At 42.7% G+C, this 21,668-nt stretch overlaps 1 protein-coding gene across 1 annotated transcript in view; it reads left to right on the top strand.

Annotated features, from left to right (window-relative positions):
- Window positions 1–19,397, top strand: part of ARHGEF9 (Cdc42 guanine nucleotide exchange factor 9) — a 294,569-nt gene extending 275,172 nt beyond the window's left edge. Inside the window, exons 11-13 of the mRNA XM_024209276.3 lie at window positions 7,072–7,315; window positions 8,017–8,085; window positions 19,139–19,397. Of these exons, the coding sequence (XP_024065044.1) occupies window positions 7,072–7,315; window positions 8,017–8,085; window positions 19,139–19,320 (495 nt within the window). The 3' untranslated portion in view covers window positions 19,321–19,397. The remainder of the gene's footprint in view (window positions 1–7,071; window positions 7,316–8,016; window positions 8,086–19,138) is intronic.
- Window positions 19,398–21,668: the final 2,271 nt, after the last annotated feature.

The following is a 21,668-nucleotide window of genomic DNA, read 5'->3' as shown; positions in this document are numbered from 1 at the left end:
CATCCCATTTGTGCCATCCCCCTGGTACATGCCATCAGAAGAACATTTGGAAGAATTTGGGAAACTAGGTCAATGTAGGCTGTGGTAGCATCACATCTACCATCACTGCTTTGCTTTTGCAGCCTAGGAAACCTTCTCTGTGTGACCATTTGATCTTCACGTTCTAAAACCATTAAGATCATATGCTGAAATATTGTTATTATATTTTGCAGTTCTAAAAATTTCAAAGTGCCTTTTACAGATTAATTAGTTGCAACTCACAACATCCCTGTGTGATAGGCAAATATCCCCCTTTTAAAGATGGGGAAACTGAGGCACAGAGGCGTTGTGATTCACCCAACGTCATTCAGCAAGTTATTGTCAGATCAGGATTAGAACTGTAGCATCCTGACTCCGATCCTTGTGCTTTAAGCACTGCACAATGCTTTCTCTCCTATTAACCTTTTACACATTAGAACACACGAGAGTTTGGGAACCAAAAGAAGTATCCTCAGCGGAAAGACCAATATCCTACATGTGCAACAAAATATATCTAATGTATATTATGCAAGTAGTATCTTTCATATAGTGAGCTTATAGGAGAGATATATTGACTCATATTAATTCATGTGAAAATGACCCTTTCCATCTGTGTGTTGAGATGGTTCCCTGATTCTCAGGTTCAGTCTGCACTGGTCCCCATTGCAAAGAGAGTAAGAGCAGCTGAGAGGTTGCTCTTACTTACGACAGTGGAGGATAGATGAAGCAGAGCTCTACCATACCGCCGCCTCCCACAATCCTGACAAGCCCTCTCCAACACTCAGCATGACTCTTATATTGGTGGGGTGGCAGCTGACACAGCAGCCATATGCTCCAAGTTCTCTTGTTCCATGGAATTGGGAACCTGGCCCTCTGTGTGCATGAAACACATACTGCTCTTTCCACCTGAGCTCGTAGCCTTCTGCAGGATAAGACAGGTACACATCTATCAACTGAACAGCAGATGCATGAGCACACACCTATGCCCTCTAGAGGGCTGGAGGATTAAATATTTAGGACCTAATTTGAAAGGTGCCTCCTTCTGCCATTCTGGTTTGCTTCCCCTTAGAACTGCAACAGTCCTACCTGTTCTTATCAAATAAACACCCTTCCTCTCCTCCTTCATATGCCTCCTTTATACCCCCCTCTTCAGGCTGTCCCTTTTCCTCATCATCCAAACACCTTTTTTCTTTTGTCTTCTGTGTGGTTATCTGATTTAGATTGTGAGCTAGTAGCTAGAAAGGAGGGTCTTGTGGGTAGACACTGGATAGGGACTCAGGAAGATCTTGATTCAGTTCCAGCACTGCCAGGAACTCCAGGTCTGAATTTGAGCAAGTCACATAATTTCTCCCTGCCTCAATTTAGTATCTGTAAAATGGAAGTATTAATACTCCCTTTCTCTCAGACTTTGTGTCTCTTGTCTGTTTACATTAGAAGCTCCTCAGAACGGGGATTTTGCCTTACTGAGTATGTACAGCATGTAGCACGATTGGGATCTCAAGTTTGGTTGGGGCCTCTTGGCTCTATTATAATCCAAATAATTAGAAAGGTCTCCTGGGCACTTCAGAGATGGCTGCATTGCAGTAATGAGAGAAGTAATTCCTGCACACAGTCCATTAAAGGAGCTGGGAACCTTTGGAATCAAATATACACTCTATAGACATACATTAGGTTTCAGATCTTTAATTCTGGGCATATTCACATCCAAATATGTGTGTGTGTGTGTAACTAGATATGGATACTGTAGTTAGATTTTGCTGATGCGGAGGTTGTTATTTATGGTGAATTGATTATAGGGGCTCGTTATATTTTGAGAGCTGTGATTGACTTCATGGGAGTATGGGCAGGTTCTGTTATAGATAGTTATCCTGAAGTTTGTATGTTTTTATTGTATGTGCAAGCTCATAGAGTCCTGGGCAGGTGATTTAAAATGCAGTTGAAGAATAAATAATATCCCTCTATTGAGATATATGGACTTGGGGCTGGGAGTATGATGGCAAAGAATGGCTAACCAGTTAGAAAATAGAATCTTGTACCAGTTGCCATGACTGCCTGCTGGGACTGAACTTTCTGGGAAATCAATGGTACTGGCAAGACTATTCCAGCCCTAGACACTTTTTGTTTTCTGTGGATTTGTACAGACCTCCTCTTGCTCTTAACACTGTGAACATTCAAGAACCCCTGAAAACAACTCGCTGTTCAGGCATGTTAGATTAGAATATACAGCTAAAAAGTGGAGAATGTTCCTTCTTCCTGTTTCCCATAGTAGCAAAAAGGGAATTTGTTGAATGCATGGAGCAGTTGGCATGGGTTCTAAGATGTACTATGTTTGAACTCTGTAGCCATTATGTATCACTTTGAATTATTTAGTCTTTTGTCAATTTCAATATGTTTCTTTTATATTCTTGGGATTGCCTAGCATCCCTCAGGTGGCTGAAAATTCCTGTTAAGCTTAAGGCTAAAGACTCTAGGGAGCCTGGTGGAAAAAGAAAAGGTGATCTAGCTTCCTTAAAAAAATGTTTTCTTAATATGCAGTTCTTTTATCTAAAGTCAGCTTTGTGAAAGTGACAGGGGCTTCATGTTTATTGTTTTACAGTGATTTCCACATCAAATTGTTTAATGTACAAGAACAGAAAAAAAGGTGTTTCTTCTAACTGTCCACTATGCAAATTCAGTCTGGGATCTGATGGTCAAACTGGCTTCTTTCTTGCTAGTGCATCTTCACCAGCAATAAATATTTTCTGGGCTGCATGTTGCCCCCCAGTGGCACATGTGGAATTCTGTTGCTTTCATATTCTTCCCTTGGTGACAGAAAGCAACCCTGTCATTTTCATATTGTTCCCTCAGGGGCACCTGTGAAACTATGGATATGTCCACACTGCAATTAAAAACCGGGGGCTGGCCCATGCCAGCTAATTTGGGCTTACGGGGCTCAGGCTTGCAGGACTGGGGCTCGCGGGGCAGTTTAATTGTAGTGTAGATGTTGGGGCTTGTGCTGGAGCCCGGGCTCTAGGACCCTGTGAGTTGGGAGGGCAACCTGGGCAACAGAGTTAAACCAACCTAACTCCTGGTATAGACAGTGTTAAGTCAATGGGAGAATTCTCCCATCGATGTAGCTACTGCGTCTCAGGAAGGTGGTGTACCTATGCCAATGAGAGAAGCCCTCCTGTCAGCATAGGTAGCATCTTCACTGAAGCACTACAGCAGCACAGCTGCGCCGCGTCAGCATTTTAAGCATAGACCTGCCCTAAGTGTTTTGACCAGGGTAATTTTCTTAAATGACAGGGTTGTTTCTACCTATTCTAATGGGAAATTATATCACAATTTAATACATCCTATTGTTAGAAAGTTTTCCATTATGCATTCAGCCTGAAATTTCCTGTCTTTTCTTTCCCTACTTTGCTAGAATAAGATACTTGCAAAGCATATTGTTTAATGGATTGTTTCATTGGGAGTTTTAGGGGAAATATTAAGACTAAAAGCTTCTAGACATTATCCTCTCTCACCATCATTAATACCATTAAGCAGATTCATAAAACAGCTCTTGTGAGATCTTATGCCAAGTTCATTTGTTTTCTTTATTTCAGGAATTTTTATAAGACATATCCTAAGGACATTCACCATTTAATCTTGTTCAATTACATAAATGTTGTGCTTTGATTTTATTGGTGCTGTTAGATTATTCCTCTGATATGTTATTTATCTTTATTGCATTTTCAAAATAGTTGAAAAATAAAATAGGAAGGAAAATGGCTTGCTGTTTAAATGATCAAGATAAATGAACTTTGTACAACCGAGTATTGGTTTATGAGTCCTGCGGAAGAACCTAGCCTTAATTTTGTCTTGTTCAAATTGGCTATTTAAATATTAAAGCCTTATAACTGGTTCTCCATATAGAATCAGGTTCCTATTTGATTAATCTGCTATTTTCTGATGACCTGGCTTTTTTATGCTGTGGTCATATAAATAGTTTATACAGCAGGCCTGATTCTCTGCTCAGTACGTCAGAGTGAATCAGGAAAAGCTCCACTGCAGATAATACAAATGTTACTGTTGTAAAACTGGTGTAAGCAAAAGGAGAATCAGGCTTCTCGGTATTTATTTTATATCCTCTTTTTGGGGGGAAGGAGGGAGAGAAAAATGTCTGAGTGATGTTTTTCGCTTACAAATCCTCAAACCTGCATTTTCACACCTTTGTCTGATAAACTGACATAGCATCTCTCAGCGTACTTATTTAGTGACACCTTCCCGCAGCTTTTTCAGGCATCTGCAGTGAACACAGTTTATGCTTCAGTTCAAGGAATCAGGACAGCTGATGCAGAGCACGGTGGCAAAAACAGCAGCAGCAATGGGGCCCTGGGTGTGCTAGACGTGTCAAGCGGCTCAATGAATCGTGTGCATTTTTAGCTGAGCCATTAAACAGTAATAACAAATAATGATTTTTCTTCTTCCTCCCCAAAATGGTAAAGGTGGGAGAAAGGACCATTAAAACAAAGGGAGAGAGGAAAGCCGAGGGGTGATCATACATAATACTGAAAGGTATAAATATCATGGAGGGAGAACAATGTTGAAGTATCCCAAGCATAATGGGATGGAACTGAGCTAAGGGTAATTACAGGCTGAATGTTCCCAGCAATGAAGTCTGTAAGAGTGGAAAAAGTGGTGGGAAACCCCCCTCTCTTGTGATATTTAGAACTAGCTTGGACAAAGCACAAGTCTACTAGGAGCTAATGTGCAAAATGACCTATAAGGTCTACCCCAGGGGTCGGCAACGTTTGGCACGCGGCTCGCCAGGGTAAGCACCCTGGCGGGCCGGGCCAGTTTATTTACCTGCAGACGCGGCAGGTTCGGCCGATCGCGGCCCCCACTGGCCGCAGTTCGCCGTCCCGGGCCAATGGGGGCTGCGGGAAGCGGCGCGGGCGAGGGATGTGCTTGCCGCGGCTTCCCACCGCTCCCATTGGCCTGGGACAGTGAACCGCGGCCAGTGGGGGCCGTGATCGGCTGAACCTGCCGCGTCTGCAGGTAAATAAACTGGCCCGGCCCGCCAGGGTGCTTACCCTGGCGAGTCACGTGCCAAACGTTGCTGACCCATGGTCTACCCTTTTCTATCTCCAGTTTGTACATTTCTGTGAACCACTTTAGGAGCATAGGTACCAGATCAGATTAGTGGTCCCTCTTGTCAAGTTTCCTGTCATCTGCACAACAGTGCCAAGTACCAGATGCTTCAGAAGAAGGTGTAAAATCCATGTAATCGTCAGTCATGGAATAAACTACTTGCTGGGGAAAGTTTCTTCCTGATCACAAGCAGTTAATAGTGGCTATTTTATGCCCCAAAGCATGAGGGTTATATCAAGTGTACATTTTTATCGTATCTAGCCTTTATCTACCCTATTAATTTAGCCAAAAATTAAAGTATCGTATATACTTGATCATAAGCCGGTTTGTTTATAAGCTGACCCCCCCAAGATGGATAAGTAAAAATGGAAAATTTTTATAACCCGTTCATAAGCCGACCCTATAATTCAGGGGTCAGCAAACTTTGTCTCCCGGGCCATCAGGATAAGCCACTGGTGGGCCGAGATATAATAATAAATGGAGATATCCTATCTCCTAGAACTGGAAGGAACCTTGAAAGGTCATTGAGTCCATCCCCCTGCCTTCACTAGCAGGACCAAGTACTGATTTTTGCCCCAGATCCCTAAGTGGCCCCCTCAAGGATTGAACTCACAACCCTGGGTTTAGCAGGCCGATGCTCCAACCACTGAGCTATCCCCCCCCCCCCCAATGGTTTGTTTACCTTGAGCATCTGCAGGCACGGAGGTAAACCTAAGTAAACAAAGTGTCCCGGCGCGCCAGCTGCTTACCCTGACGGGCCGGGACAGCAACTGGTGAGGAAATTTTTATGTGGGGGGGGAGAAGCTGGGAGTCGGGAGTAACCCCTGTGACCACTCCCCATATGACCCCACCCCTAGCCCGGGACCCCCACACTCTCCCCATCCAATCTCTTCCCACCTTACCTGGGGAGGGCCAGGGGAGGATGTCTCTGGCCTGGCTGGAGCTGCTCTGGCAGGCTGGGCAGCGCAGCCGCAGCCTGCTCCGGCGGGCCAGACCGGGCGGCGCAGCCGCAGCATGTTCCAGCGGGCTGGGCCGGGTGGCATGCCCGCAGCAGGCGGCGTGGCCGCAGCCTGCTCTGGGGGCGGGGCCAAGCGGCACAGCTGCAGCCTGCCAGCCCCGGAGCTGCAGCTGCTTCGGAGGCTGGGGGGAGAGGAGCGTGGCCAGAATCGAAGAGACTCTGGCCCCTCCTCTTCCCTTCTGGCTCCGCTGGCTGTGCTGCCTCTCCTTGCTCCCTCTGTTGGGGGGAGGGGCCGTGTCCCACCTCTCCCTCTCTATACCCGTTCATAAGCCGACCCCCGTCTCTGGTGATTCCCTTTTTTACTAAAAAAATTCGGCTTATGAACGAGTATATACGGTATTTACAGCAAATGAAGTTCTAAGAATTAGATCATATTTTGCAAATTAACCCTTTCATTTCTGTGCTGAAAGAAAACTACAATGTTTCAAATGATTAAGACTAGATTTGGAAAGATTAGATTTTTATTGGTCAGTAAAGGTCAATTCCACCATACACACACAAATCAATGAAAAAATATTTCCATCAGTGTTCATCAAAATTTAAAGATAGGCAAAGTAAGAAAAATGCTGCTTGAGAACTTATTAGAGTTTGATTTAAGGATAGTTACTTTATATATATTTTTACATGTGATGGTGGCAATTGGTGTTTTAATGCTTATAAAGCTTTAATTTTTTGAATCTCAGCATCTAATGTCATTACATAATTACTGTCTGCCTCCCCACATTGTCGGACATCCCCATAATCTCCAGTAACCTCAACAATTTAAACTGATAAAAATCTCTACAAATGTGTAAACATAAACATCAATATAATCCCTCAAAGTTATGAAAAATAAAAATTGAATTCTGCCAAGCCTAGTTAAGACCTGGTATAGGCTTCAGTCCACCTAGAATAAAATGCATCACTTCTTTTTCATGTAGGACCTGATACGAAGAGATATCCTGTATTACAAAGGTCGCATTGACATGGATAAATATGAAGTGGTGGATATAGAAGACGGGAGAGATGATGACTTCAACGTCAGCATGAAGAATGCCTTCAAACTTCATAACAAGGAGACCGAGGAAATTCACTTATTCTTTGCCAAGAAGCTGGAGGAGAAACTGCGATGGCTCAGAGCTTTCAGAGAAGAAAGAAAGATGGTTCAAGAAGATGAAAAGATAGGTAAGGGATCGAAAATCAGTGGGATGGTGGCTGTTGGGTTTTGCCCTCTAGGGGGGAGAAGGCCAAATTACTGTGCTCTAGAATTATAGTTTAACTTCATTATAACCTCCCTGGCTTAACTCAGAGTTGCTGTGAAGATTTGCTCATTTAGGAGCAAATGCTGCCCTTGGCTTCAAGCTTCAGCATAAGGAAACTCCACAAGATGATGCAGGAGAGAGAAATGTACAGTCCCCAACCACTGAGAGGCAGCAAAGCCTCACAGCTGCAGTAATTTCTGCCCTAAGATAAGCACCACCACTGCAGGGAGAAAGGCAGACAGACTCACTGATCTACCAGCCTTTCCCTCCTCTCTGTACTACCACAAAAGGTTGTTGTAACCAAGATTGGCATCTGGCTTATTGTCTCTTGCTCATTCGTTAAGTAATGTGTTCATTTATGGCACAGTATAAATAATGCTAAAAATAATAATGTTTATAAGGTTGCTTTTTAGGCAGCCTCCTCCCAAGTGATGTCACGGTGAGGCTTTGCTTTAAAAGAAAATTTGTTTTTTATTAAAATATCTCTCTGTGTGGGTAGCCCCACCAGGCAGTGCTTTGCCACCCAGGGGTTATTAGTTTCATAAATGATGCATGAAGAAATATTCAGAAAAAGAGGGTTGGAAAGCGATTTTCTGAACTCTTTGCCATGTTCCCTTTTTCCAGGCTTTGAAATTTCTGAAAATCAAAAGCGGCAAGCGGCAATGACAGTAAGGAAAGTCAGTAAGCAAAAAGGTAATTGGCAGCATGTGTTTCGTTAGGTGAAGCCAGGGTGGAGTGGGGCTTTATGCTGAGCTGAAATCCACATTCCCTTTGATTTTTTACCAGTCTCTTTTTTTTTATCTCATTTGTGTGTTTCATATAATTTGTTGATGTATCCATGGGCCAAATTCATTCCCGGTGTAACTCTGTTGAAGCCAGTGGAATTACATCAGAGGTGATTTTGATCCCATCTGTCCAGTCTAGTATCCAAAAGCAATCCTGTGGGCAGGAATTTATCTCAAACCATAGGCAGTATATAGACCAGGGGTTGGCAACCTCTGGCACACGGCTCGCCAGGGTAAGCACCCTGGCGGGCCGGGCCACTTTGTTTACCTGCCGCCTCCACAGGTTCGGCCGATTGTGGCTCCCACTTGCCGTGGTTCGCTGCTCTGGGCCAATGGGGGCTGCGGGAAGCGGCGCGGGCTGAGGGATGTGCTGGCCACGGCTTCCTGCTGCCCCCATTGGCCCAGAGCGGCGGACCACGGCCAGTGGGAGCCGCGATCGGCCGAACCTGCAGAGGCGGCAGGTAAACAAACTGGCCCGGCCCACCTGGGTGCTTACCTTGGCAAGCCACGTGCCAGAGGTTTCCAACCCCTGATACAGACACATCTCACCCCAGACTGAAACTAAAGCAGGTGAGAAGATACATAGAGGCTTTGCTAATTCTCTGAGTCTCCCATTGGAAAAGAAAGGGAGATGGTTAAAACCCTGGATGTGTTGAGGTTCCACCACTCTACTTCTTGTTCAAGTGGGAGGCTCATGGAACTTGCCTATATCTTTCTGTGAGCTCCATATAACCTTTTAAGGATAGCACAGTTGCTAGCAAACATAGCATCCTAGTAAAGTCACTATATATCAACTAGTCCTATAAGATCATACTTGTCCTCCTGCCTGGGAAGAGTACAGTCAGCCAATAAGAGTCATGTCAGATATTAAGCCACTGGCCAGAGTTAATGATCAGTCCTAATAATTCTTGCAGCTGCAGGTTTTGTAATGATAAATGTTGGGGAGAGAGGAGTCATAGTAACAATGTTTCAAGTCTTCAGAAAAAGTATGAGAAGTCATGAACAGGCCATCTAGTTACCACAATATCATGGCACATTCAGGTCTCCAAATGGTAAAATGTTTTGGGAACAACTCAGGACTTCTTGGGTACCTGGAGTCACCAGCTGCCCCCTCCCCATTCTATAGCTTTTACAGCCCTATGCTTGCTTTTTCAAACAAACAATGTCTTTAACCTTTAACGAATTCCTAGCTCTCTTCCTCACCTGGTTGTTCCATACTGCCCTGATGGTCCAGTAGTGCTTTGTTAGGCCCAATGTGAACCCATTGGTCTCCTATGTCCCTGCACTGTTGTTGTTGATCTACTGCCGTCTACTAGCCGCTAGTGTTGTCCTCTGAGTTGTTCTCTAAAAACTCTCATGGCCAGATTTTCAAAACTGGAAATGTGCAAAAAATGCATTTGGGTGCCAAATGTACGTATCACTGCAACAGTGCACAGGAACTGCACATTCAATAGACCAGTTTTGCATGTAGCTGGCCACTTGTATGGGCACAATTCTGAAAATTTTCCCCTTCACTATCCTCTTGCACACTGACTCCGGAGCATGCAAACAATTCAGTGAAATCACGCTCGCTGGAAAATCGCAGGATCTGTGACTCAAATGACAGCCCCGGCAAATCAAGTTTTCATTAGTGCTAATGAAACTGACTCAGCTCAAGTGTGCCTGAGAGTGCATATAAATATTTCCAATTGAACTGCTGTATTTCTATCCTGACAAACTCAGCGTACTTAACTATATTTAGTTGTTACACAGCAATTGCTCTCTTATTCTATCTCTCTTTCTTTCTCTGTGGGAAAAAACAAAAGGGGAGGGGAATTTTAATAGCCCAGGCTCCTTAGGCTATAAAATTAATTAACTTCCCTCTTCCTAGAACATCAATCAGCACCTCCCTTATCCAGAATGACCCTATGCTCTAATATTGGGAATTCTTTTTATGATATGAAGTCCTTGAGTCTGACGGAAACTCATTCTGACTCAAAACATCAAGTGGAACGATGTCCGATTGTTTTACCTAAGACATTAATTCTGAAATAATAACAAAACCCTTTGCATAGCATCATTAAATTAGCAACTCTGCCTCTCCTGTAATGTCTTGTGCTTCAGTGATCATAGCCCAGCCTCAAGTTAATTAAATTAAGTACTGATAAAGTAAATTTTGTAAAGCCAAACCCTTGCTAAGTACCATCAAATCCAGTTGATTTTATTACCCCATAGAGTGTGGTTTGGCTTATAGAATAATGGACGTGTAGAACTGGAAGGAACCTCAAGAGGTCATCTAGTCCAGTCCCCTGCACTCAAGGCAGGACTATATAATAACTAAACCGTTCCTGACAAGTGTTTGTTTAACCTTTTCTTAAAATCCTCCAACGATGGAGATTCCACAACCTCCCCTAGGCAATTTGTTCCAGTACTTAACCACTCTGGCAGTTAAGAAGTTTTTCCTAGTGTCCAACCTAAACTGCCCTTGCTTCAATTTAAGCCCATTGCTTCTTGTCTTATCCTCAGAGGTTAAAGAGAACAATTTTTCTTCCTTGTAACAACCTTTTATGTACTTGAAAACTGTTATCATGTGCCCCCCAGTCTTCTCTTCTCCAGACTAAACAAATCCAATTTTTTCAGTCTTCCATCCTAGGTCATGTTTTCTAGACCTTTAATCATTTTTGTTGCCTTCAACTACCTGAAGGGGGGTTCCAAAGAGGATGGAGCTCAGTTGTTCTCAGTGGTGGCAGATGACAGAACAAGGAGCAATGGTCTCAAGTTGCAGTGGGGGAGGTCTAGGTTGGATATTAGGAAACACTATTTTACTAGGAGTGTGGTGAAGCACTGGAATGGGTTACCTAGGGAGGTGGTGGAATCTCCTTCCTTAGAGGTTTTTAAGGCCTGGCTTGACTAAGCCCTGGTTGGGATGATTTAGTTGGTGTTGGTCCTGCTTTGAGCACGGGGTTGGACTAGATGACCTCCTGAGGTCTCTTCCAACCCTAATCGTCTATGATTCTATGAATTGTGCCTCAAAGCACTTAAGCATGTGCTTAACTGTAAGCATATAAATAGTCCAATTGACATCAATGCTACCTATATGCGCAAAGTAAGCACATGCTTAAACACTTTGCCTGATCACTGCAAGACTTGATGGCCCAACAAGCTGATCTGATGTGTTAAGACCTCTGTGCCCATGTTTTAGGTCACTGAATATCTTTTGTAGCCTTATTTTTACCATCTGCTATGCTATATCAGTTGACCTCTTCTGTGGGAAACAACGATAATTTCCCTCTTACAGAATGCTTAAGGAAAGGATAGAAGCAGTTAAGGAGATGAAATGGAAAGTGCAATCAAGTGTGTTGGAGGCGAACTAGAAAGTTTTCAGTAATATTAACAGCAGCTTATTTCCTGAACTGTCATACAGCATTTCCCCGAAGTATTGTTCTGGAGTCAGCCAGCATATTTATTAAGAGGAAACATTTAAAGGACCACTAGCTGCAATACACCAGAGAGAGAAAGTGTGGAAAATGAGACTGACAAGGAAGAAGCCTCCAAACTCTGTCAGATAAACTTGATGAAACTTTAATCAGATGATTAAGAGACAGCATAAACCTTTGCATTTTGGCTTTGTTTTGTTTTGTTTTGTTTTGTTTTTTTAAACCAGTGTCCTAAATGAATCATCCCATTTGGAACCAGCTTGCAGTTAACACAGACACACACACATATGCACTTACAGGCATAGACACACATGCCCAGCCAAGATTCCTTCAGAATTGGTTTGATGTTGAGCAAGCGAGTCAACCTCAGATTTCAGCAACATCCTGGGATTTGCACTACTTATTGGATTGGGGGAAATGTAATAATATCAGAGCATGTGCCTTAAGATAGCATTAAGCCAATTCTCCACCTTCTTTAAGTCCATTAGACATAAAGTGGATGAGTAGCATTGGCTTGTGCTCCTTCCCAGCAGACTAAGTTGTGGGATATGTTTTACAGACAGTGATTCAGATTCTTCTTCCAGTAACAGCCCTGCAGCCCCGGGCAACTTCAGTGGGTGTAGCTGAGAGTAGAATTTAGCCTGGTATATCCTAGAATAATTAAAATGGGAGATAGAAAAGTCTGGTTTGGCTTGGTTTTTAAAAAAAGCCTGTCACAGTTACCAGGCTCGCTGCACCACTGTCCCTTCTCGGTCACTTTGAGTGCAGCCCCAACAGGTGTCAGGTCATGGACCCCACCTCTCCTGGGGTGGAACTCTGCAGTTCACCACTCTCAGACTAGCACCTGGGTTTACAGTCCCCTACATGCCAACCATGACTAACTTAGCAGGTCCAATGGGGACCAGATCCTGCAGAGGTTTCTCTTCGGAAGCCTCTGACGGCATACATTTGCAGTGAAACTGAGTCTCCAAAACAAGGCATGATTTATTTTGCCCAAAAGGTACACAACACATAAAGAGGTGGATTTAAAATAACAAAGATTTTCACACATATTGCCTGACCTAAACTTAACCTTGCCATCCATAACTCGGGAGGATCTGGCTTATTTCCCGTCTCTGAGTTGGGAGAAACAGCCTATGCTGTTTGAAGCCTGGTCCCTCTCTCTGAGTGTCTCAGGTGTCTCACTGAAACATCCTGGCCAGTTTCTCTGACCACTTCCCCTTCCTTTCTGCCAGGTTTAGGTTCCCTTAACAATCAAGCCTATTAGGTCATGTAGTGCATCCCTTATTGCCAATGCAGGATTGCTCAGTGCACTGTATTTCACACTGATTTGTCCATTCCAGTTTTAAGTGACTCTAACAACAGTAGGGTGACCAAACAGCAAGTGTGAAAAATCAGGACAGGGGTGGGGGGTAATTGGCACCTATGTAAGAAAAAGCCCCAAATATCAGGACTGTCCCTATAAAATCAGGACATCTGATCACCCTAAACAACAGGGACTTCAAAACTCCCTTATTGTATCTAACCATCAGGATTGTTTGCCAGTGCCCCTGGTAACGATTCTTCTCCCTCTTCAGTGTTTGCAGCCTTCAAAAACTGGTAGACAGTTATCAAATCCCCTGTTTAGTCTTTTTCTATCCCCATGTATGGTAGCAAGTAACATATTCACTTCTCGTTCACATAATGCTTTTTGGCATACATTCCTAGACGCTTTCAAAATCCCCAGCCAAGGTTTTCAGATGGGACTAATGATTCTGGGAGCCTCAATTTTTGGCTGTTCAACTTGGGGCTCCTTAAAGAGGTCTGATTTTCAAAGGCTTGATGCTTAGCCCTTTCTACAAATTAGATCCCGTTAAGGTGTCTCAAGTTGGCCATTCAAAAGTTAAGGCTCCCCAAATCATTAGTCATGAATATTGGTTTTTCCTGGACATAAGAACATAGGATTCATTATGCCATATAAGACCACTAGTCTGTCTAGTCAGGTAACTTGACTCTATCAGGGGTCTTAACCTAATGATTCATAAGAAGAAATGATATCCCCTTGTTTTTGTAATGTATCTAATAGTGCAAGCCTATGTGAGGTGGGATCTCCTTTCTGAATCCCACGAGCGAGTGATAAATGCTATGAAGAATGAGATTTGCTTTTTTCTTATAATTTTGGACAAATTTATTCTTTATTATTGCTGTTTTCATGAGTAGCATAACAGTGGGCTAAGGAGCTGCATCTTCCAACGTGCATGCTTCAATTCCCTTAGCAGACTATGGTGAGGCCTCCAAAACCCCCTTGACATGCTGAGAAGTTTCCAGTATTCCCTGCTTCCCTCCATACCCTAATTGCTGAATGCTCCCACTACCATTAAGTGGCCTCATCCCTCCCCTAGCAGTCTGTAAAAATCCACTAAGAGCTAAATTCTCAGCTGGTATAAATTGGCATAGCTCCATCAGCTAAGGTTTTGGCTCCAGAATGCATTCTCTTCTTGGCTGCCAAGTCTTCCTGCTACCCTCATTCGTATTAAGTGACTTGACCTCATGCCCAGCTAACCTCAACTCACAAAAATACTGACCCAGATTCCTCCCAAGGGTCATACCGTCCTAATTTCTTCCGACATCTCAAACCTCTGCAGCTCAGTTGTCAAACATTCCCAGTTTCCAAGTGTCTTCTACCTGGAAATCAGATGGCATCTTAAGGGTTAACCGTCCCATTCGTTAAACTCTTTTTAAAAAGGGAGGGGAGGCACACTTGTATTTTCAGATATAATCAAGGTCATTTCCCTTTGTTCACAAAGCTTTCCACACTGCAGATGAAAGAATGTCATTACTGTCTGGAAATCATGTTATCATACTTCTTCCCTGCAAATACGTAAAAGACATGGTGCAAATCCCATTGCTCATAAATTACATGGGCCGCAAACTGAACCTTCCAAAGCCCATGAGTCCCCATTATACAGTTACCCCGTGGAACTAGCCACAGCATTTTTCAGTGTTTTCAATCTGAAAGTATCGATGGTGATTATGATTTTCATAACACAGATGAAATTGGTTCTTCACTGGAGGAATTACTAATCCAGTTAGAATCTGATCTGAGATACAGTTAGGATTTCCAAAGCTAAGCAAGGACCGACTGAATGAATATTTGGATAGGAGACCTCCAAGGAATACCTAAGTCAAGTGCAAAAGGAAATGACATTGGTGACTAAATAGGGGGCACTCTTGCTTCTGAGTCAGTTCTGAACAAATACTCCAGCAGGGTGCTGAGAGTGCCATCTGTTGGGTGAGATGTGAAACTGACCTCTTGCTTTCATTAAAGACTGCAAAGGACGGTTTGAAGAGTAGAGGTGTTACCCACAATGTCATGCCCAGACTTCCAGTTGAGTGATTCTGACCACCTAAATTCTCCCTGTAGTTTCAGTTAGATACTTTTTTTCTTCCTATGTAGTTCTAAATTGTCATGTAGATTTGCTGTGTGCTGTTAATAAGTGTCACCCCCGAAGTGGCTGTATTTCAGTGAGTGAACTCTATAGTTCAATAAAACGGACAGTGCAAGGAGTATTTCCTCATCAAATGATGAATACTTTGGCACTGTTTCCTGTTGAAGGGGCGTGCTGCGTGGTACCCCACAGAAATACATCAGACATAAGGCAACTGTATTTGTGATGAGGTTGAGTGTGCCTCCTAAGAGGTATGAATTCTCTCACTGCTGTTGAGACTCAGGAGAATTGAGGGTTTGCACCATAGACGCTCTCCATTCACCAGCAATACAGCACCAACTTCAGCCCAAGCTGAACTAGAAAACATTTATATTTTATCACCCATCTCTTAAATCCAGCTAATAGATAGGCAAGTTGTTTAGATGCCTGTGTAGAGGAAAGGGACGTGAAATAGCTACCAATCAAGGCATGAAAGAAATCCTTAAAGGCTCAGGATCGAATAAGCATAGAAAGACATCTTATATTTGGCCTTACCCTTTTAATTGTTTCAGTGCCAGGGAATTCCTTCTGCGAGCACAAGTACAAAAGGCATTTTGAAAAGAAGTTAGGAGCAAAGTAGAGATGGCTTGAAATCCTTTCAGGGTTTTTGGTGTTGAGGGGTTTTTTTTTTAAGATGAGAAACCTAAGGGATTCAAACTGACATTGCCTAGCACTAAAATACTGCTCAATTTCAACTGACAATACATCATCTCTCTTCGCTGCATTTGGCCTGACAAATGATAAACCGCAAAGCTACTTTTTTTCCACGCTGAACAGCATTCCCTCAACCCCAGCCCTACTGGACAATCTGACTATGCAGCTGCAACCCTTGGATTCTACCTTGGTGCAGAGTTCTGCATGAACCAGCAGAAGGAGCTCCAAGATCAAGACTTGTGTAACTGTTTCCCTGTGCCTAGGGACAAGCAGCGTGACTGCTATGCCTGGAAATCTTTCCTTATCTATCCATTCTTCCCCTTTGCATTTTGAATTCTGTCCACAGAGGCAGCCTGAGATTGCAGCATTCTTCATTGGAAAGGGGCTTTGCTCATTTTTTCCGGTTAAATTGCAATGGAGTTATGGCTTTGCATATAAAAAAAATCCTTAAAGAGACGATTTAGCACAGCTACTTGAAGCTCTGATGAGGGAGGAAACCAGCTCAGTTCAGATACAAATATATTAACCCTTCATTCATTCTGAGAACTAGTCTTGTTCTGAGGTTCTGAAGATGTTCTGGTAAGTGGGATTTTTCTCCCAACATCCAGTGTTTCACCGTGCCCAAAAATACACCGATGCCCGAAGAAAGGCCATTCTTGTGGCGTTTTTATCTGCTATTGGAGGTGACATGTTGAAAACCTCACGAGAAAAGCTACTCTCGTGGGATTGCTGAATTTACTCTGCAGAGTACAAATACTCATATTTGCATGCACACAAATGCAAGGGCAAAATAGCACATGCCTCATGTCTGTAGCTGTAGTAATTGCTTGCACAAGTTAGACATACAGTTTTGACAGTTTAGCCCCTCTTTGCTTTCACCTGGTGCCCAGGGGAGCTGGAGCCAATTTGCCCCCTCCTTCTATGCAGATTAGCTCAGCCTCAGGACTTCTCTAATTTAGGTAAACTGTCATAGTCATGGATCGCTGGAACACAGCATGATTTGGCCACATTCCTTCTTTCCCTGTCACACTTCATCTTCTGCCACTACATGGAGTGAGCCACCAGGGATTATTATAGAGCTGGCTATGCCGGTTCGATACCAGGTGGGGATTTCCCCATGCCACAGGCATCTTCAGATGCTGAGCTGGAGTGTAGATGCCTGAGCAGTCTAATTGGAGGATGGAGGTATCCTGCTGTCTCTTATGATATCCTAGAGCCAAACCATTTAAGATTTGGCCCTGGCCCCCTCTCTGTAATGATGGGGCATCAAGCACTCAGTGGAACTGGCATTCTACTGTGCAAGCATCCTACTCACGATTCACATATTTTGAGGTAGGAAAAATAAACTTGTAAACACATGAGATTAGCAAATCTGATCAAGCATCCAAGAGCCTACCAAAGAGGTGTAGGAACCAAACAGATTGTTGTTTTCAGCTTGACTTGGAACACATAACTGTGATGAGGTTGGTTAGGGTTACTAAGTCATGAATCATGCAGCAACTTTTGTCCATGCTAAAAATGAAAAAGGATGACTGTACTTCCTGGATTGGATAGAAAGCAATATGAGTAGTAGTATTTGTTATCAAATAAAACAAATGGTCGTTTAATTTCTTTGGAGAAATCAGTCCCATTTCCATATTCCTCGTCTCGAAGCACAATTAGAAGAAATCCAGGAAATGTTTCCATTCAGTCTGAAATCTTGTTGGTTTTTAACCAGCCTTGATTGGTATTTACAATAACAAAGGGGAGTAAATTACTTCTTTTCCCTCTCCAGACGTATTAAACTCTTAGCTTGTTATAATGGAAGGACCTATATAATGATGCACCAAGATTAAATGGTTGGCAGCTTAGCTTCACATAATAATGCAGTGCATTTTGTGAGAGTTTAATTCTTTGCCTGTAATTGCTTTGAACATATATCGCACCTCCCATCTCCGGATCCCAAAGCACTGGCACATGAAAGTGTGTGTTTGTGTGCTGATAGGGATTGCTGACAACATGCAGAGAATCTAATCTCTCTTATGCCAATCACTGTGGTATCTAGGTGCTAATTGTAATATTTTGCCTTCTCTAGCACCTCCCACCTGCGGATCTCAAAGCGTTTTACAAACATTAATTAATTTAGCTTCATAACCCTCATATGAGGAAGGTGGGTATTGTCCTCATTTTTCAGACGGGGAAACTGATCACAATAGGTTGGCCCACCGCTCCTGCAGTATAACCCAGGGGAGCAGGAGATCTCCATAATGTTCCCCCCACATTCTTTTATCGGGGGGCTGCCCTACCCACAGAATGAGTAGCAGGTTCTGCAGGCAACTCCCCTTCTGCAGGGGATCCACAGAAGGCCAGAACTTTCTGCATTTGCTTCAAAGCTCTGATGTTCCCTCTGCTCTCCCCTGCTTCCTGGCAGTGTAGCTTCCACTTTATCACACTGCCCAGGCACCTTGCTTAAGAAGGGAATTACCCTTCATGGACGGTCTCAGCAAGAAGGAAGTATAACCAGTGTCCATATTATCTTTCCCTGGTAATCTCCACAGGCATAGTGATGGTTGTCCCCTCAGCCCCACCATCATCAGTACAGGGCTACCCATCCTCTACCTCCCCCACACCCACCCATGTGGATCCCAGTTCCAGAGAGCATCCTCTGCAGGGTTCTGTGTCTTAAAGACAGTGGACCCCTCACCCCTTCTGCATCAGAGGAGGCCCTATCTGGCCCAGAGAGATTGTAATTTGCTCAAGGTCACATAGAAATTATGTGACAGAGCCAGTAATAGAGACCAGGACTTCAGACTCACTGTATTATACCTCAGCCACAAGACCATCCTTTCTTTGGAATACCTCGCCTTGGAGATAGGGCTGGGGAGTTAGCAGTCAGTGACTCTTGTGAGATTCCCAGTACTTTCTGGTTTAGAAGCTGAAACCAGGCTGGTGAATTTAAAACAAGCCATTAGGGAAAAGTCCTACAGGACTTAGTAGAGGAAGCAATGCCTTCTGTCTTTTGAAACCAACAAATGGAATTCTATAGAAGAGGTAGAGTTCTTTACAATGTAACAATTCTATAGACAAGACTTCGCCTTTTCAATAATAGAGTGATTTCTAGATAACCGTAGCTAATGGTTCTATAGGGCTCTCTTGGCTTAAATTATATAGGACTTTTCCATAAGAGAAAAGCAAAACTCCACCAAAACAAAAGTAATTGATCTTTCTCAAATCTCCAACTACCTTGCTAGTTTAGGTTACATTTGGAGTGAGGGTTTAAGTTAGTTGCTAATTTCATCCCTAGAATTGCCTTCTGCTGCTCATGTCCCCATTGTTTGGGGCCTTGGTTTTTAAAGCTATAGCAAGTAATATCATGAGTACGTTTTTTGACCCAACTGAACTCTGACTGACCTCTTTCTTTTTCCCTTCCCCACCATCAATGCAGGTGTCAGCTACTCCAGGTCGGTTCCTCCAGCCTATCCACCACCCCAGGATCCATTAAATCAGGGACAATACATGGTGACAGATGGCATATCCCAGTCCCAGGTCTTCGAGTTCACCGAACCCAAACGCAGCCAGTCACCATTCTGGCAAAATTTCAGCAGGTTAACGCCATTCAAAAAATAATACCTAGAGTGAGATGGAGAATTTTAAAATAAAAATTTAAAAAAATTAAAAATAAAAATAAATAAATAAAATTATATTTATAGATGGACCTTTTTTCGGAGAAGCACTGTTGCAATTAAAAATAATTATATATATATACACACACATATATATATATCTATATATAGATATAGATATAGAAGGACCAAAAACTTTTTTTTGTTGTTTTTGGGAAGCAAACTACTACTAGATACTAGGAAGCACCAATGACTTCTACTCATGTGCCCGATTTTATTTTATTTAATTGGTCAGACAACATCATTTTTTCTGTTTTTTTTTTTTTTTTTTTTTTTTTTTTTTTTTCTCTAACAATATTTTTTTTTCTTTTTTTTTTTTTTTTGTCCAACTTGTCATTGTCTCTCCAGGACGATTTCTTGCTCGTTGTCTGTTTGTCACTGAAGTTCCTTGCAGGCCACATTGGTGTATATTTTGTTTTATTTTATTTATGCCTTTTATTTTTCTATTTTAGAGGTGGGGAAGATCTCTGCTCCCTTCCCTCTTTGCTCCCCCCACCTTGACTGTCCCAGACTTCTTTTTTCAATGAACAGCATTTTCCCCCCAGCATTCTCTGTTCTGAGTCGTTCCAGTCTGGGTGTGCTCTGTTGTGCACTGTGATATGCTGCTCAGTACTTCTATTGCTTAACTGTTTTTATAGGTGTTCTTGGGCCAGGGAGGGGGGTATAATCAAACAAAAGGGGGGAACAGATCTTTATTATGTGAGAGATGACTTCTGTTCAATTGATTTGTTGCATTTTTAAACTGTGTTTCATTTCAATGCTGTGTGTTTCAATCACACATGCCATTCCCAGTAATGTCGAAAGAGAACAATGGGGGCTTTTTTGTTTTGTATTTTATTTTATTTTCTCCGGAGATTTTTTTTAGCTGAGAAATTACCCTGTGAGATGTCCAATACTAGCTTTTTCCTACATAAAGATGACAGATGTTTTAAAATTGGTTGATGGCCTCATGTCCTGCATTGTAGGTAGAGAAAAATTAGTTGAACATAAACAAAATGGCCAGTTTTCTTTCTGCAGGAAATAACTCAGAGGACCCATCCCCCCCCTCTCTCTCTCACACACACACACACACACACACACACGTAGCATCATTGTTATGAACCATTGATTACAGTTTACAGGAGCAACGATCCTAGATGTAACAGCCATTGCTGTACTTGCTTTCTGGTCTGTTATGTTTTATTTAAGTATCCCTAGCTTTGCCTTGAGCCCCAAATTACCAAACAAGACATTCGCTAACAATGATGACCTATTAGGTTAAGGATCATTGCTTAAGTAATCAAAAACATTTACTCAACATTTAATGCCTCCAACCTGTGGAAGAGGTTGAAAATTGCCTTTCAGAAAAGATTGCACTGAAATCAGTGTCTGAGAAGTCTTGCCATGTGACCAGGACTACATATCTAAATGTAGATCAGCAATCAGACTAGTCTAAACTGTAGCAATGGTTCAGCAAACTTGCACCATTGTCAATAGGCTGCACAGTAATTAGTTAACCTCTCTGTGTCTCTTTCTCTCTCTTTTTCTCACTCTGTATTCAGAGCTGCATTTTCAGTGACACCTCCTACAATTTCACCCTCAGATTTTAACCCTCAAACACACTAGTTTGCATGTATGGAAGCCTGCAATTCGGCTAACAAAACAGATCATTGCACTCACAAATGCCTTTTTCCTTGGGCAAATGTGGACATTTTGCTCACATAAAAAGGTGAAAATTGTGCAGGTGCTGTTCTGTAGTTTCCTTTGAAAACGTGGGGCGAAATGATCCAAACTCTAATTTGTATTGACTCTTTTCTTTTGAATCTTATCTGCCATCCAAGCAAATCAAGCTAGCTACCGGTACGGAGAAATGCATGTGGGGGGAAGCACAGATTTAATTTTTCACCTGAAAAACAAGAACCTGTGAAGACCACCAGTGAATGATTTCAATATTTCCATGCAGCTTATTCTCTTGTAGGGCTAGAGCAAGCACTAAGATAAAGGCACCATGCCATGTTATAAGGGAGTGACCATATTTCCCATCTAAAGCACAAAGATTATCTCAGCACTTTCTTTGCTACTTGAGAAAATATAAATAAGCAGCAAAGAAAGTCTAGTATTTTAAAGAGAGGAAGGCTCACCACCCCACCACCACCACCCCCACCCCCCCATATGTAAATGATAAAGTCCAGTCAGGAGGCAACCCAATTTTTTTTACCAGAAACATTTTTTAAATACTCTTTTGTATCTCTGCATTTTTTTTATGGTTAGCAGCTCAGATTTTAATACAGAATATGTGGCAATTATTATTTT

The sequence above is a fragment of the Terrapene carolina genome, unplaced genomic scaffold, assembly GCF_002925995.2.
Source record: "Terrapene carolina triunguis isolate 2854851 unplaced genomic scaffold, T_m_triunguis-2.0 Scaffold131, whole genome shotgun sequence".
In the NCBI taxonomy this organism is placed as follows: domain Eukaryota; kingdom Metazoa; phylum Chordata; order Testudines; family Emydidae; genus Terrapene; species Terrapene triunguis.
This window is presented reverse-complemented; position numbering and strand designations above follow the sequence as displayed.